This window comes from Otolemur garnettii, unplaced genomic scaffold (genome assembly GCF_000181295.1).
Source record: "Otolemur garnettii isolate 467f Iridium unplaced genomic scaffold, OtoGar3 scaffold00106, whole genome shotgun sequence".
Taxonomy (NCBI): domain Eukaryota; kingdom Metazoa; phylum Chordata; class Mammalia; order Primates; family Galagidae; genus Otolemur; species Otolemur garnettii.
Window position 1 is genome coordinate 1165588 of NW_003852501.1, and position 16892 is coordinate 1182479.

The following is a 16892-nucleotide window of genomic DNA, read 5'->3' on the forward strand; positions in this document are numbered from 1 at the left end:
GATTACCCACTACCTTATATTCGGAAGGAATCTCATTTTCTCTGAGGACTTCATTTTTAATTTTCTTCCTATTTATGTCTGCAAATTTCAGAAAGAGTAAAGTTAGGGAAGTAGCATCAAGTATGTAATGGAGATGTATCAGTCATCTAGTGAACAGGTCTTATCTGTTGTTTCTAATCTTCACAACAATTGTATGACATAGGTATCACTATCCTCATTTTCCTTATGGGGAAACTGAGGCAAAGGGAGACTAAGTAATCCTTGTGATCACTAGCTTCTAAGCCGGTAAGCCAGATTAGAGCCCAGATTTCTTACCCACACCTGATTGTTGGGTAAAATGTTTACATAAATTTTTACACAGAGGCTACCGTTTTCCCCTGCTAATAGCATCACCCTGTGAGTCAGGGGCAGAGCCCGAACCAGGGCCGAGCTCCCCTGATGCTTCGTCCAGACATTTTCCCTCCTCATGCCACTTGGGTCACAAGACCCTGCCCCAAGAACACACTTTGTTATCTGCTGGACGGCACCCATGGTTGACCCAATGTCTGTTTGCATTTGCTGTCATGGAACCCTTAAGGAACAGGCCAATAATCCCCACTGTCAGCGTCTTTCACGAGCAGGGCAGCGGGCAGGACACGATGACTGGCTGCAACCTCATTTTATTTTCTTCCAGGCAGACTTTGGATTTTATCCTGCTCTGTCACAAAATCAACTGATTTCTTAGATGCCTACAATCAGGTTGTAAATTCCAACCAGCTCCTAAATACTTGTCTACCAATCTTTAGTCCTAAACATTCTTTTTGGCCCCTTGTACAAAAACCTACAGTATCCCACCTCTGATTCTGCTGACTCCTGGGATATGTGCACATAGGTGCGCGTGCGTGTGCGTGTTTAATGTAATCCCTAGTCTGTACATTTTATGCTTCTCATGACAAGTCTGATAGTATCATTAAAGATATAAAAATAAAACACTCATTCCCTTCAAGGAGGTCACAATTTAATGAAAAAAGTTATAATCTAATCTAAGTACACGGAGATGTGACTATACGGCTTTTTATTTTATTTATTTATTTATTTATTGGAGACAGAGTCTCAAGCTGTTGCCTTCGGTAGGGTGCCGTGGCATCATAGCTCACAGCAACCTCAAGCAATCCTCTTGCCTCCAATTTTCTATTTTTAGTAGAGATGGGATCTCGCTTCTGCTCAGGCTGGTCTCAAACTCAGGAGCACAAGCTATCTACCCTTCTCAGCCTCACAGAGTGCTAGGATTACTGGCATGAGCCACTGCACCCGGCTACACTGCTTTTTAAATCTCTGTCAGAAGGCTAATTGTTGGAGGTTAGTCATTAAAACTCATTTTTTAAGTCTGTGGGGGAACTATTATTACATAGGGAACTAATGACCTAATTTATAGAATACATCTATACTTTTTAGGAGTAAATATTTAATACAAGTTGAGCATCCTTAATCCAAAATCAGAAATGCTCCAAAATCCAAAACTTCTTGAGCACCACTATGACGCTCAAGGTCATGCTCAAAAACTATGCTCATTAGGAGCAGTTCAGGTTTTGGATTTTCAGATTAGGGGTGCTCAACTGGTAAATATAAGTCAAATATTCCAAAATAAAAAAAAATTCCAAAATACTTCTAAGCCCAAGCATTTCATATAAGGAATACTCAACCTGTATCAGTCTCAAAGGATTACAGCATCTTTGTTCACAGAGAACAAAAACGTTCTCAGACCAAAAAACTCATCAGACAATGTATAAAGGATTCACAAACACACAGTCCCCCATAGGAGTCTGAATCACACTGTCGCCCCTCCGCATGATAGCAGCTGTCCCTGGAGAAGGCACCCAATCAACTCCATGCCCAACTGCCAAGTACAAAACTCACTGAACAAAAGCCAAGTGTGGGCAATCGAAAATATGGGAAATGGAAGCATAAGAATGGGAGTCTTGCTAATGTTCATTCAGCATTAAGATCTTGGCTCTGGAATTTATAGTCCTATTTTGGCCGAAGTAACCCTCCTTACATCACGTAACACTACCTTAGGTGATAATTCACCCAGACCTGTCTTCTCTTATTATTTTGCTCAAATTTAACCCACCTCTCTTGCCTCCCTTGTATCTGTTTGGGAAATTAAAAGTAGTGAAATTTTAATCTTAGCTCCAGGGAACTATAATTAAGGAAATACATCTACCATAAATTGTGTCTTATTATTCTTTGGGGTTACCTGTGTAACCATACTCTCCATCAACATGAAGGATCAAGTGCATTAGTATATTGTACTGAATTACAGACAACTATCAAGTTGTCACAATTCAAATTAAAATACAGCCTATGTGCATGGATTCAAAATCAAATGAGAGTCATACCTGGACCCCTCCCCCCCAAAAAAGTCTTAAGAAGAAAGGCCAACACCTCACCTTTGGAGGATTTCCTAGCATTATAACATTTTGTATGTAACAAAGTAATTTCGTCGCTGATTCTATGAACCCATTCTTTTATTTTACAAAATCTGTTCCAAGGAAAACTGAGAAATTTTTCTGATAACATTTTGTAAAACTCTCAATTTCTATACCTCGCTTTTGCAAGGTACTTTTGCATGTTCCCACAAGGGCTCATTTTGTAAAACTCTCACTTTCTATACCTCACTTTTGCAAGCTACTTTTGCATGTTCTCACAAGGGCTCATTTGGGACTTGAACACTTCAAGCCAGCACATGATAATGCTAGGTCCTCATTTCAGAAGCTCTGCCACCTTTGTATACTACACTGGTTTTATAGAATTATTTACATTTTTAACGTTTGACCTATTTTTATTAAATAAGAATGGAAAACTGACAAATAAAAGTTAATTGTGATAGTTTATACTAAACTACGAACAGTGATGAGCAGGTATTTTGTAAATTTAATAAAATAAGACAAGAGGGAAATTAATATGCATGCTGCTGCACGATGTGAAACTTTTAACATCAGCTGGACACTGGCTGGACTTAAGGTGGTTGACTGTAATGTTCAGACGTGATGGAACAGAAAGAAATTAAAGAATGCCTATGATGAACCAAAAACATACCACCTGAGATTAGGCAGTTCATAATCATTTTTTAATTTCTGGGAATGGAATAATTATGGCTCAGCTCCAAGCCTTTTGTGGGCCAGCATTATCTGTGAACACGGGATGGTTTGCACTTCTCCCCCACTCTGGCCATCTCTCGGGACCCCTTCCCTGCCCCTCAGATGATATCAGTTCCCTGCTGGCCCCTTCAGCATTCCACATACCCATGATAACTATTGGTTGGCATCTCAAGAACTGCACTGTGAGGACCTCAGAGAGAGAAACTATCTCATTGATTGTTGGGGGACCCAGAGATGTTTGATAAGAATGTTTCATGCGTCAGAATACACATGCTCTCTCCAAGAGCATGATGTTTTTCTAACCTTGCCACTTTCTCCATTGAAAAAAGGAAGTTCTTCTTCCATATGGACTCAGTCCTGTGCGGTCCCTGAGGAAAAAGTACGTGATAAAATCAGGATCCCCTATGTTGGATGAAACTAGACAGGTTAAAATTGCTTTACTTTTAATGAACAGAGAAAATAAGCTAAGGCTCAACTCTGGTGAAGGGGAAATAAGAGAATTAAGCTTCAGATATGAGAAGTAATAGGTATAAAACCCAAAAGGTGTTTTCACTGCTCTGAAACTACTGGAGGAACTCTTCTAGGAACCCTCTCACTGGAATCTGGAAGAGTAATCTGAGGATATATGTAGGCCCCTAAATCCATAAGGAAATGAGTGGAAAATTGTCATTTCAGAATTGACTTCCTACAGATAAGGAAATAGAAATTTTAGACCTTGGTCAACTTTTCTCGGGGATTGGAAAGTTCCAAATCACTGTGAAGAGCAGACTTATCAAATCTCAGCTCCACTGAAGAATATAGGATTGCTAAGCTGGAAAAAAAAAAAAAAAAAAGAAAAGGAGAAATGAATGAGAAGGATGAAAGGATGAAAGAATGAATGTGGCTTTGTTATCCTGGACTTTAATGAAAAGTCTGCAGCCGCAGCACTGACTGTGCCTTCATGACATCTCCACAATGACTGCTTTCCACCAGCGAGAAGTAACAGCAGGTGCAGCCCAATGAGAAGATACGCAGTATGTCTGCACTGTGGCTCAGTCTTACCCAGTTAACTATGTCATCACTAAATAGAAATAAAATATTCTCTGCCTCCCCCAAAAAACAATTTCATAATGCTGTTTAATAGTGTTGTTTTTTTCTTGTTAGATTAGGTCCTATTTGCTTAAATACAATCTGTATTTCAAGTACTAACGTCAGACCATTTTATCTGACATTTTCTATGGTAGAGATAGAGCCTGTGGGAGATAAAAACAATAACCAAAATAAGGTCAAATTTTGATAGTATTCCTTAACAAAGTTTGTTTTGGTTGTTTGTTTTTAATTTTTATAAAAATTTCTGCAGAGATAGAGTCTCACTATGTTGCCCAGGCTGGCCTCAACCAATCCTCCTGCCTCTGCCTCCCAAAGTGCTAGGATTGTAGACACACAACACTGTCCCCTTACCACTATTTAGAGTGCCCTTGAAAATATTAGTAATTGTTTTCCCTAGCTGTAAAAAGGTCTCTCAGAATATAAGGAATAATCATATATTCAGAATAATTATAACTCAAAACTATAGCAATAACAAATCATTATTTCTAATGTTTGGAAACAAGTCAAAGAAGAGATGCTTGTTTTTAAAAGAATTGCTTGGCCAGAAATGGTGGCTCATGCTTGTAATCCCAGCACTTTGGAAGGTTAAGGTGGGTAGATTGCTCGAGCTCAGGAGTTCAAGACAAGCTTGAATAAGAGTGAGACCTCATCTGTACTAAAAGTAGAAAAAAAAAAAAAAACTAGCTGGACATTGTGGTGGGCACTTATAGTCCCAGCTACTTGGGAGACTGAGGCAAGAGGATCACTTGAGCTCAAGAGTTTGAGGTTGCTGTGAGCTATGGTGTCATTCATGGCACTCTATCCAGGGCTTTTTTTGTGTGTGACACTCTGTTTCAAAAAAAAGAATTACTTAAAAAATTTCTCACTTAAAAATTTATAAAACTTGATCTAGTTCACAATATAAATGTATGTTGCCATATTTAATTTATACTTACTAGTCATTATCTATTATTATCTATTATCTATTTTTTAACAGCAGATCTGTTAAAATCCTAATTTTCTCTAAAACCCAGCATGACCATCACATTCATGTGGGTCCTGATTACCCGAATGGGCTGAGATCGCCTTCTCTTCTGCATTTCCACAGCACTTTTTTCTTAAACATCATTAATGGCACTTTTCATATTCTGTCTTATGTGGTAAAAATTTAATACAACTTATCTTCTCTATTAATTTGCAAGCTTTTTAAGTGAGTGGACCATGATTCTTTCATCACTATAACTTTCCCCCTCCCCCTAGTATGTGGCCCAGAGTAGAACACAGCATAGCCATTGACAGCATCCCTAGAATATAACTTTCTATATATTGGAGTCTGTATTGAGGATTGCTCTCTTTTTCCTCATCCTAACTGCTTCATTCTATATCTGCCCATACGTTTACCTGAAAAAAAATAAGGGGGGGGGGGGAGAAAGAAGAGAAAAGAAAAAGGGACCAAATAGAATGTGACTTCCTTTTTTCCTACTACCTTAGGGCCCCTTTGTTCCCAGCAGAAATCTTGGTAATGTACTAACATAATAGAACCCTGGGTTTTTAAGTAGGAAAAGAACTCTTTTCAATGTCTTTGATCAATTTTAAGCATAACAAATCTCTTTAAAATTAGGATGTTGGGAAAACAGGCTGTTCTATTTATTTGACTGAGCAGGTTAAAACTCATGAAAATTACCAATTCAAGGAAATGACATTCACTAAGACTTGATTAGCATGAAACACAAGATTAACCTAAGTTTGTGTCTGCTGATCAGAAAGTCCTTCAAGATCTAAAAATGATTCGAGATTGATTACCATTCTACAATACTATAAATTATTGAATTATCTAGCAGTCTAGAAAATGGCTGCTTTATTTTTTTTACATGATTTCAATGTGGTACATATATAACAGAGAAAATCAGCTTTTCCAATTGGCACCATTGGAGGAATACAATCTGTATGGCACACATGGAGATTATAATTATTTGGTGATCCACATGATTTCATCAAGCTATTATTATATTGTAGTAGTATATCAATATATGCTTTTTAAAAAAATCTACATTATACATATAGAAAACCACCTCTATGATGTGATAAACATGCATTATAAACAACAGCAACAATAACAGTGAAAATAAACAGTCACTATGTGCCAAATAGTATCTCCTTTAATCATTTTAAGAACCAAATGGAATAGGGATTATCATTTCCTGCATTTAATTCAGATTTCAATAACTTGATCAACAGTCACCAACCCCTCAGGGCCAGAGCCAGTATTTGAACACATGCCTTTCCACTGCATTACAGGGATAGATAGTTTAAGTTTTTTCTGTGTACATTCCAAACAGTTTTATTTTATAGAACTGGCTGGGAACATACCCTCCAACAACATTTGTACCTGATTGTTTTAAATTTCTGCAGCCAAGTATTCAGTCATCTTTAATCCTGTTCCTTTTAGATCCTTGAAACGTTGTCTTCTGGAACAAAGTTAATGTCACTGGAAATATAAATATATAAATTCCATTAGAGAAAAACAGAAAAGAGAAAGAATATGTTATCTCACCAACTTCACATTTCATTACTTATCTGAGAAAAATATAGTTTAAAGATTGTATCAGTTCATCATTTAAAAGTCTATAGTAGAGGTGCTCTATTATGAAAATACTAAAATTATAAAATGTAACTATTGATGTTACACATTGTAAGTTTTGGGAGAGGGTTTCAACAATTTGTGCACTGAAACATAAAACCCAGACTTAAGAGAGTTTATAGCATTTCAGCATAGAAAATAAAAGGGAACCCCATGTGGAAAGCAAAAAAGCAAAATTTTCAAACTTCAAGAAGAAAATGTAGAAAATATCTTGATGATCTCAGAGTAGAGTAAGATCTCTTAAAATAAGATATGAAAGTAAAAACCACAAAGACTGGTAAATCTGAAAAACGGGAAAAATGCATCACAGAATGGGGGGAGATACTTGGAATATACACAGATGACAGTTGACAAAAGATTAGTATGTAAAACATACAAAGAATGCCTACAGATCAATAAAAAGAGGACAAAAAACACAAGTCAGAAATGGGCACAGGACACGCTCCCTTCACAGAAGAAGAAATTAACAAACGTAGTGAAAGATTTCAGATTCTCCATGGACTCTATCGTGGAAATGCAACCACAATATCGTAAGATCTGCAAAAAATTAAAAGCTGATAATATCTAGTGCTGGTGAGGCTGTAGATGGAAAGGCACATTCATATAGTGATGGAAGGAATGAAAACTGGTATAGGCACATTAGAGAACAACTCAATGATATTTATACCACCCCAACGTCTTTCAATTCTCTTTTTTTTAATTTTAATTTTTTTTTTTTACTTTTTTTTTTTTTATTGAATGGTAACTATGTACATTAATGCACTTCTGGGGCACAGTGTGGAGTTTTCACACACAATCCGAAACACTTTTATCAAACTGGTTAACATAGCCTTCATGTCATTTTCTTAGTTATTAGTTTAAAACGTTCACATTCTGCTCTTAGAAAGATTCACTTGTAGCCTTGTAAGATAAACGTCTTTCGATTCTTTTTGACGTCTATATGTAACTGAAAGAAAAATTTCACAGAATAATTTTACCCCTCTTACATGAGATGATCAGTGATATCTTCTTGTCTACTTTATGCTATTTTATTCTACTTACCTTATCCTATTTTATTTCAATATAAAAGAAAATGCTGATCCCAGACCATTAAAGTAATTTTGGGATCATTAATAAGTCGTGCCATAAACTTCAAACAACATTGGCATAAGTGAATTTAAGAGTATGTACGCAGGTGTTCCCTAGAGTAAAAAACATGAAATAGCAAACAGAATTGATCAACAGAACTGATCAACTGTACCAGCTACGGATATACTATATAGTAATTAAAATTATTTAGAATCAGCACAGGTAAATCTCCAAAATAACGCTGACCAAAAATCACTAAGTCACAAAATGCCACATATGGTATACTATCTGATAGAGTTTTAAAACATATGGGAAAAAATACTATTTTAATGTGTTGGGGATACCAACATAGGAACAGAGTCTGACTATGTCACCCTCTGTAGAGTGGGTAGAGTAAGTATCACAGCTCACAGCAAGCTCAAACTCTTAGGCTTCAGCAATTCTCTTGCCTCAGCTTCCCAGTAGCTGGGACTACAGGCATCTGCCACAACACCTGGCTATTTTGTTGTTTTTGTTGTCATCATTGTTGTTTACCAGACTTGGGCTGGGTTCGAACCCACCAGCCCCTGTGCATTTGGCCAGTGCCCTAACCACTGAGTTCAGGCACTAAGACACAGAAAAGTTGTTTTTTTGTTTGTAGAGACAGAGTCTCACTTTATTACCCTTGGTAGAGTGCCATGGCAGCACAGGTCACAGCAACCTCCAACTCCTGGGCTTAGGTGATTCTCTTGCTTTAGCCTCCCATAGCTGAGACTACAGGTTTGAACTCACCACCCTTGGTATATGGAGCTGGCGCTCTACCCACTGAGCCACAGGCACTGCCCACATAGAAAAGTTTTCATGGAATTAATACCAAAGATAAAAAAAATCCCATATAATTTAAACAAGGAATTGGTATACTATGGCTTTTCCATCTGACAGAATGATGTTCACAATTTAATCATCTCAGTATTGAAGGATAAGGTTACCATTCTAATTTTGCCTTTACCATGGGCACAGGAATTCAATGAAAGTTTGATAATGACAAACCTATAATTACATTTGGTAGCTACAAAATAAAATTTTATCAATACCCTAGGAAGATAAGAAGTAACACAGACAAGAAGTAGTATTCCTACTATTTTGTATGCAAGAAAGATTCAAAATAAAAAGTAATGTTTAATATTGTATCAGAATGGTAAATATGTGTTTTCTACTTCTGGTGTCAATTCTGCTTACCAATTTCCCCTTTTCCACACAGGCGGGAATTGTTTCTTACAGAGTCAGGACTGAGGCTGACATTTGTGTTTGGAAGATCTTCATAGTGACGGTGTCATAGCATAGAGCATACTATGATCTTACTGTGGAGTGATAGTAAGATCATCTTACTACATGTTACTTTATTGGTTTTTTCAATATATGTTTGTTTTGGGATATCTGACTTGGCTCATATATATATGTAGTTAATTATTCATATTAAAAAGTGCCTTGTGCTTTGCTAAATAGTTTCTTGTGCACTTCCTCGCTTTGTTTAAATACAATAAAAACTATGATATTACAGAATCTTACTGTATTGATATTTGCCTTGCAGCATAAATAGAAAATGGAAGGACAAGTACCTTCTCCAAGCAGAAGCTCCTGCCACTGATCTCTGCCATTAGAGGTTCCAAACTGGACACTCAAGAGCCAAGAGTGTTCTCTACAATCTTAATAACTTTCAAGAGTTTTCTCTATACTCTTAAAAATGACACAGTTGATCAAGACGGTGGTCTTGACAGTCTTAAATAATATGATACACATATTCATTCCTAATCCTCCCATACACCCGGTCAAACAACTCATTTCCCAGCACAGCATATAGTAGGCAGTCTGAACATATTGGTGTTGGTAAAGTAATCAGAATTAATAAGTGTATCTGCTACACAATGTATCATATTACTTGGTAATACCTCTGACCTAAATAACGAGTTAAGCTGATTATAGGACATAGATTCATTTGCCTAATTCATTCGACAAATATTGATGTAGTGCTGGCAGTAAGCACTGAACAGAAAGCAAATATGTAAAAGAGAAAACAAAATAACATAGAGCAAAAGAATAGCCAGTTCTTAGGGACGTGTTTCCACGTTATTCCAACCCAATGATAGTCTTTAAGAGCTGGTATTTTGCAGTTAGTCAGGAGCATCTAAATGCTGATAACTGTTTAGAAGTGATCCAGAGGAAAAAGTGGAAAACATATGGAATTTCTTCAGAGAAATCCTAGTGTTACATATTTTTAAATTAAACTGGATAATATAAGGTCAACTTTAAAACTATACTTAAGAAACACAATATGTGAAAAAAAAATTCTTGAACAAAATCTTCCATCTGGGTAATATATTTGATGATGCTTTGTAATCAAAGAAACAGGAAATTAAATAAAACCAATGTCTTTTAGGACACCAGCCATGCAATTTTCAGTATGAGCATGCTAATGAGTTCAAATTGTAATTCCTTACAATTACAATTTGATGGGGTAATGAGAGTCCCCAAGTAAATACTTAGCTGAATTATTAGTTGGTAACATTAAAAGCTTGTTTAGGGTCATCTACAAGTTATAAATAATATAAACATATGTAAATATGAAATAATAAAAAAATCTCAAATGTCACTTGCAAAAAAAAAAGATGTTAGATGTAATTTGGCTCCACTGGAATGAAACATCAAAAATCATGACAAATAACACTAAGATACTTACAAGGCTGCAAATGAAAGTGGAACATTGATAAAGTAGAATGGACAAACTAAAAACTAAAAGCACAACAGAAACCAGAGTACAACCTCAAAGGAAAAGGTACTGCCATATGTCTATAAGAAAGAGCAAATGGACTAAAAGAAACACAGTTGTTATTTTAATTTTTATTTAATTATTGGCTTGTAAAAAGGTTTGCAAATTTCACCAGGCAAGATGAGTCAGATCTTCTGTCCAAAGCAAAGCTGTCTTCGGTGTGAAGAAATTACTGAGCTCTCAGCCTTGGTGTTTTCTGCTACACACAAGCAAGCAGCACACTCAAATAAGCCCAGTAGTCAACATAAACTATAGAAATATTTTTGTTAGATTAACTAACATGGGTCAGGACTTGGAGCTCCTTTGTAAATTCATTTGAAATTTAGGTCCTTATAGACCTAATCCAACTTTTTAAAAACAATTTCAACATGCCCAATCCTAACTGTGAAAGCTCTTTGCCCCACAACATAAATATTCATTCAACACGGTAGCCCCTCTTGGCCTTGGCTCATTTCCTTGAGATTCAGTTTGTTCAGTATTACATACATTCAGCATAATATAAAACATATTAAAATGTAGTCACAGTTCACGATTTATTCACACACTATCATCTACTTGTACTTGCTGTCTCAAAATATCTTCCACGGAGAGACTTCCAGGATAGATAGTGGCTCAGACATAATAAATATTAGCTCAGGTTAGATTAGCAATGCTGAAGACATAAAAGACACATATTCCAATGTCAGATTAATGCTGAAAAAACTATTATGGCTTAAATTTCCTGGAAACCTTGGTCCTGTTAGGACAGGATCACCTTGTGAACTGAACTTATGTTCTCTAGGGAGGATGAAACCTAGAAGGATGGCCTCAGCCCTCCACTGATGGACATAATGAATATCCCTTTCAGGGAGGCGAGCTGCCTGCTCCTCTGAAGTACCCCATGTGGATTTACCTCTCTTTTCAGTCTCTCACAGGAATCCTAATGGCCCCCTGCAACACTGATAATTCTGTTCCTAGTCTCAAATCTCGCCTTCCTGGACAATTTGTATTTGTAGTAATTTAAATTCAAGTAAACATCAATAGTAGTGGTATCTTAGGGGCATTTTATGTATTTTTTTTTTTTTACGATGGTCTGGGGCTACCAATCTATATTCCCTTTTGTTTTAAATTAATTTTTTTAAAACTTTATTCAAATTAATATGAAGGTACAATATTTAGGTTACATTGTTCTCACTTCCAGGGTAAAGTTCCATTTGTAGAGGAGCCCCTCACCCAGAGAGCATGTTATATATCCTCACGACATGCACATTAGGTGAGATCCTGCCACATGCCCTCCTTCCTTCTGCCATACATCCTCCCCGGCCCATCCCTCTGCCCCTGAAAATATTATAGAATAGTGTTTTATTGTTCTTAGGAACACATCATTTTCTTTTCTTTTCTTTTTTTTTTAGAGACAAGAGTCTCACTATGCAGCCCTCAGTAGAGGCCCGTGATGTCTCAGTTCACAGTAACCTCAAACTCTTGGGCTTAAGCGATTCTCTTGCCTCAGCCTCCCAAGTAGCTAAGACTACAGGTGCCCACCACAACGCCCAGCTATTTTTGTTGTTGTTGTTGTTGTTGTTGTTGCAGTTGTCATTGTTGTTTAGCAGGCCAGACTGGGTTCCAACCTGCCTGCCTTAGTGTATGTGGCTGGCAACCTAACCACTAAGCTATGGGCGCCAAACCCATGTAATTGTTTATATATTGATTTCATATTAGTATGGAGTACATTGGATATTTATTTTTCCATTCTTGCAATACTTTACTAAGAAGAATGTATTTCAACTCCATCCAGGTAAATGTAAAAGATGTAAAGTCTCCATCTTTTTAATGGCTGCATAATATTCCATAGTATACATATACCACAGTTTGTTGATTCATTCATAGGTTGACGGGCACTTGGGTTGCTTCCACAACTCAGCAGTTATAAATTGGGTCTTAGGGGCATTTTATTTTCACTTTAGCCAACTGATAAAACTGAACTAGACTATGAAAATTACCTAAGGGCATAAGCAAATACCATGGATTCCCTACATTTGGGATTTTAGATTTTTTTTTTTTAATGTTTGAACATAAGACTGTTTGTCAAGTAAAGGACCCGAGGGGAAACACACTTTATTTCTAAAATCATCCTCTCCACTGGCCACTTCCTGTAACCCTCCTTTAACCACAGAATGAAATTTGGCACTCTGGGAGGCCAAAGCGGGGAGCAGGGGGCGGGGGTGGAGGTGTGTGGTGGGGGAGAATTGCCTGAGCTCATAGGTTAGAGACCAGCCTGAGCTAGAGTGAGACCCCATCTCTAAAAAAATACCCAGGCATTGTGGTAGGAGCCTGTAGTGCCAGCTACTTGGGAGGCTGAGAGGCAAGAGAATCACCTTAGCCTAAGAGGTTGCTGTGAGTTATGATTCCACAGCACTTTACCAAGGGTGACAATGTGAGACTCTGTCTCCAAAAAATAAAAAAAAGAAATTTGGTTGGGTTTGTCCAGTGCATTCAGAAATCTCTAAGAAAGATAATTTAGTCCATGAGAGCATGACATCATACCTGGTGATTTAAAGTTCCTCTTCTACACAGTTTCAAATAAAGAAAAGCAATGAACACTCCTACAAAAGATCTTCACAGGTCATCCACAGTCAGAGGGACATTAAGAAGCAATTGCAAAGTGCAGTAAATGGGGAGACAATATAATTTTTCCCAGCACAGTATACCGTAGCCATTTGGCTAGTCTTTTTCAAGTTATAGTCCAATCTCTTCATCTGATGTGAGTTAAACAGTAAAACCCTGAATAATTTGAATGCTATTTGGAAAAAAAAATGTTTTTCACCTATGTACTATAAATTAGCAGTCCCCAACCTTTTAGGCACCATGGGTCAGTTTCATGGGGAGGGGGGATGAGGGAAGTGGAGCTCAGGCCAGCGTGATGTAAGCCGTGGGGAGTGAAAATAAATATGAATGAAGATGCCCCACCCCTGCTGGGGTCTGTACAGTCTGTTTCTAAATTTCAAGGAAGATAGCCGGTGCGGGTGGGGGGATGGGGTTTCGGGACCTGATGGTGACATTTATCACTACAGTCATGCTGTGGACCCTCATGAGAGACATATTAGAGCATGATAAAGAATATTTTCTCCCAGAAGATATTTAATTCTAAAACCCAGTTCTCCATCTTGAACATCATCCTCAGACTCAACTGTAACCACGCTGTTTGAAATTGCACTCTACACTTGCACTACCAATCCCCTTTTTCATTTTTTCATAGTATAGTATTTATAATTTTCTAACATAATAATCAGGTATGTTTTTAATCATTCTTCACTAGAATGTAAGCCCCAGAGGGAAGGAATCTTTGTCTTTTTTGCTCATTGATACAACCCAAGCATCAAGGACAGGACTTGTTACAAAATAAATTGTTGAATGAGTGAACAAATTCACGTTGAGTTCAATACAAAATATCTCTGGAGCGAGTTAGAGTCGAATTTCATTTATACAGTTAAGTACCTCCTGAGTTCTGATTATGGAGCAGATACATATGTAATGCCCACACAAATACGTAATACCAGATAGTGATTAAGTGCTACATAGCAAACAAGCAGGATGAGGATGGAGAGCCAGACCAGTGGCCATGTTAGATGGGGTAGTCACCTCTCTGAAAAGATTGTAATTGTTTTTGTCCCTGTGCTGGGCAGATTGGGATGGAAAGGGAAAATGAGCATTGAGCACGTGGTCCACTTGGTGAGCGACAACAGTAACAAAGCCTGCGTGGTGGGAGTAGGATAAGCAACAATGACACGGTCTGTTGCCTTCACTTGCTACTGATACGTATGCACTACCTTAGTGCTGCAGGAAACAGATTACATTTCACCTAGAGTACTCAGTTTCTCCCAGGCTAAGTAGCTCTTCTATTCCAGCTCCCAGGCACCTGCACCAGCTCTTCAGATTGCAAGGGACGCGGTAAAGACAGTCAGATACTCTCCGTAGTAGCCCCCTGGAGACCAAAAAACCGACTTAACTGAGAACCACTGTCCAGTAAGGTGTAAAGTCACGCAGAACTCAGCACTAGAAAGGTGGACAGCCTGGCGGCTCAATAAACATTAACAGAGACTGTTATTTTCCAGTCTGGGGGGTTGGGTGGAGGAAGAGCAACGTCTCAAAGCACTGTTTTGTGAACACAAACACTTTTATTCAGCTCAGACGAAGATTAAGTTGCCAAGCGCGGTACAGGAACTCCACCGCATGAGTTGTGTTAAGAATCCTGGACTCAAACTGTTGCAACATTTTACGTAATTTTGCAAAGAACAAAAGCATAAAGTTCATTCTGAACTCTCCTTCCAACTCAAATTCTTTTTCAACCAAGGCCGCGCACTTGGAAAGTTTTCAATGTCTGAAACCCTCTATTTCCGGGCCTAAACGGTATCTTCCGGCTTAAGATGCAGGGCGATTTCTCCCGTCGCCTCCACTGCAGTTCTAAAACAGCTTCGCCAGCCAAGTCAAACTTTCCGTGCTATCTAGCCCTCGACACCAGGACCAATGTCGCAAGCATATACGGTCCCTGAGTCAATGAACTGGTTCTGGGAGCCGGAGCAGGGGAACTAGATTTACTGGACCGGAGGCAAAGAGAGAGATCACAGAAATGAAAACCGCAGCAGAGGGTGGGACCGGAGCGCTCTCTCCTTCAGCCCTGGACCCAGAAGCTGGGAAAAAAGAAGCCTCCCAGCAGGACGAGACCCCGCGAACCGACCCAAGCATGCGCAGCGCAGCCTCAGCCCGGGCCTGGGCTGGGTGTAGCCCCAGAACAGAGGGCCCGGCCCCCGCCCGCAGGCTTGCGCATGCGCGGCGACGCCCAGGCCGGTGGCACGGGCGCAGCTGGGGGCCCTGGGGCCCAACAGCGGTCACGGCGGCCTAGAGCTCAGGCGGCGGGGGCGGGGCGAGCAGCCCGCCGCGGGGGTACCTGACGGCTGCAGCTTCACGTCCCCGCCCTTCCTCGGCCTCCCACACCACCCCTCCGACCTCTTACCTCAGCGCCGGCCGGAGCCGCGTCCGCTCCGCCTCCTGGGTCGCAGTTACTGCTCAGTCCGAGCCCCGGCGCCGCGCCGAGTTGGCGCCTCCCCCTGAAGCGCCGGGGCCCCGGCGGGATGCGCTCCGGTGCCCGGCCCGGAGGGGAAGGAAGGAGAGGGCAGGCGAGAGGAGGGGATTGGCGACAGCGCCTCGCCCCTCCTCTCCTTCCTCAGCTGCCCACTGCCGCCCCCGCCCCTTTCTCGCCGACTCTCCCTCCCCTCAGAGCAGACCCCTGCGACTGTCACCGCGGGGTCCACCTCCGCCTGGGAATTCCCTTGTGGGACACGCTCACCGTCTCCGGGCTTCTGGTCCCCCAACCGCTGTGAATTTGTAGCTGCCTAACCTAGAGGGGTGAGGCGCGGATGATGCTGTGGGCAACCTCTTCCGTAGCCTGTCCCGGCTTTTCTTCTAGTGGTGGCCTGTCCATCTGGGAGCTCAGGTCACTGCACACTGTTTCCCCCCTGCTTTAGCTGCACTGCTGTGGGGCTCAAGTCCTGTGCCCGTCTGTAGTGTAAATGTTTAGATAAAGAGGGCTGTGCGCTGGGGGTGGGAGGTGACCTGAGTTACCTTGGGACCAAGGTCTCTGGAACCGCCGCACTCTCCCCTTACTAATTTGCAGCAATTTCTAATGTTAATACTGCATTTCTATTGGGCTTAGTAGATTTTAGTGAAATGCACCACAGCTTTACAGTGTGCAGTAGTTTCTTCCGCTGTACTATACTTACACTGACCTGAGTGGGTTTGGGTGAAATACTCAACAGTTCTGTTATTAGCGTCTCCTATCAAGTAAGCTGGTTGTTTTTATACCTGCTTTTAGATGAGGATACTGGTTCAACATATAATGCCTTGCCAAAAGTAGTACGGCTGGTAGAATAACTGAGATTCCAACCTAGAGTGACCATGTCAGTCTTGTGTCCGGCTTTTGTCGTTCCACCTTCCAGAATGTCTGCTACCTTTATTGCAGCTGCTGCATTTGGCAGACAGTTATGTCAATTACCAGGGCATAGTTCACTGAGCCTCAGGAGGAGGCTTGCTACATAGAATTATAGGTATTTGTCTTACAGAACTCTAATTGGAAGAACATTTTTTTTAACCTTTTACTTTGAAATAATTATAGATTCACAGGAAGTTGCAGATG

The 16892-nt window shown here is 39.8% G+C and overlaps 1 protein-coding gene across 4 annotated transcripts in view; it reads right to left on the reverse strand.

Moving 5' to 3' along the window:
- Positions 1-16224, reverse strand: part of RCBTB2 (RCC1 and BTB domain containing protein 2) — a 46339-nt gene extending 30115 nt beyond the window's left edge. The window contains exons 1-4 of one of the 4 annotated variants that reach the window (XM_003796683.3): positions 15714-15943; positions 6598-6696; positions 3855-3951; positions 3444-3508 (exon numbers count right to left, since the gene is read on the reverse strand). In XM_003796683.3, the coding sequence (XP_003796731.1) occupies positions 3444-3485 (42 nt within the window). In that variant the 5' untranslated portion in view covers positions 3486-3508; positions 3855-3951; positions 6598-6696; positions 15714-15943. Of the gene's footprint in view, positions 1-3443; positions 3509-3854; positions 3952-6597; positions 6697-15713 lie in introns of all 4 variants that reach the window. The other 3 variants (XM_012809506.2, XM_023517237.1, XM_023517238.1) reach the window with 3 other exon arrangements.
- Positions 16225-16892: the final 668 nt, after the last annotated feature.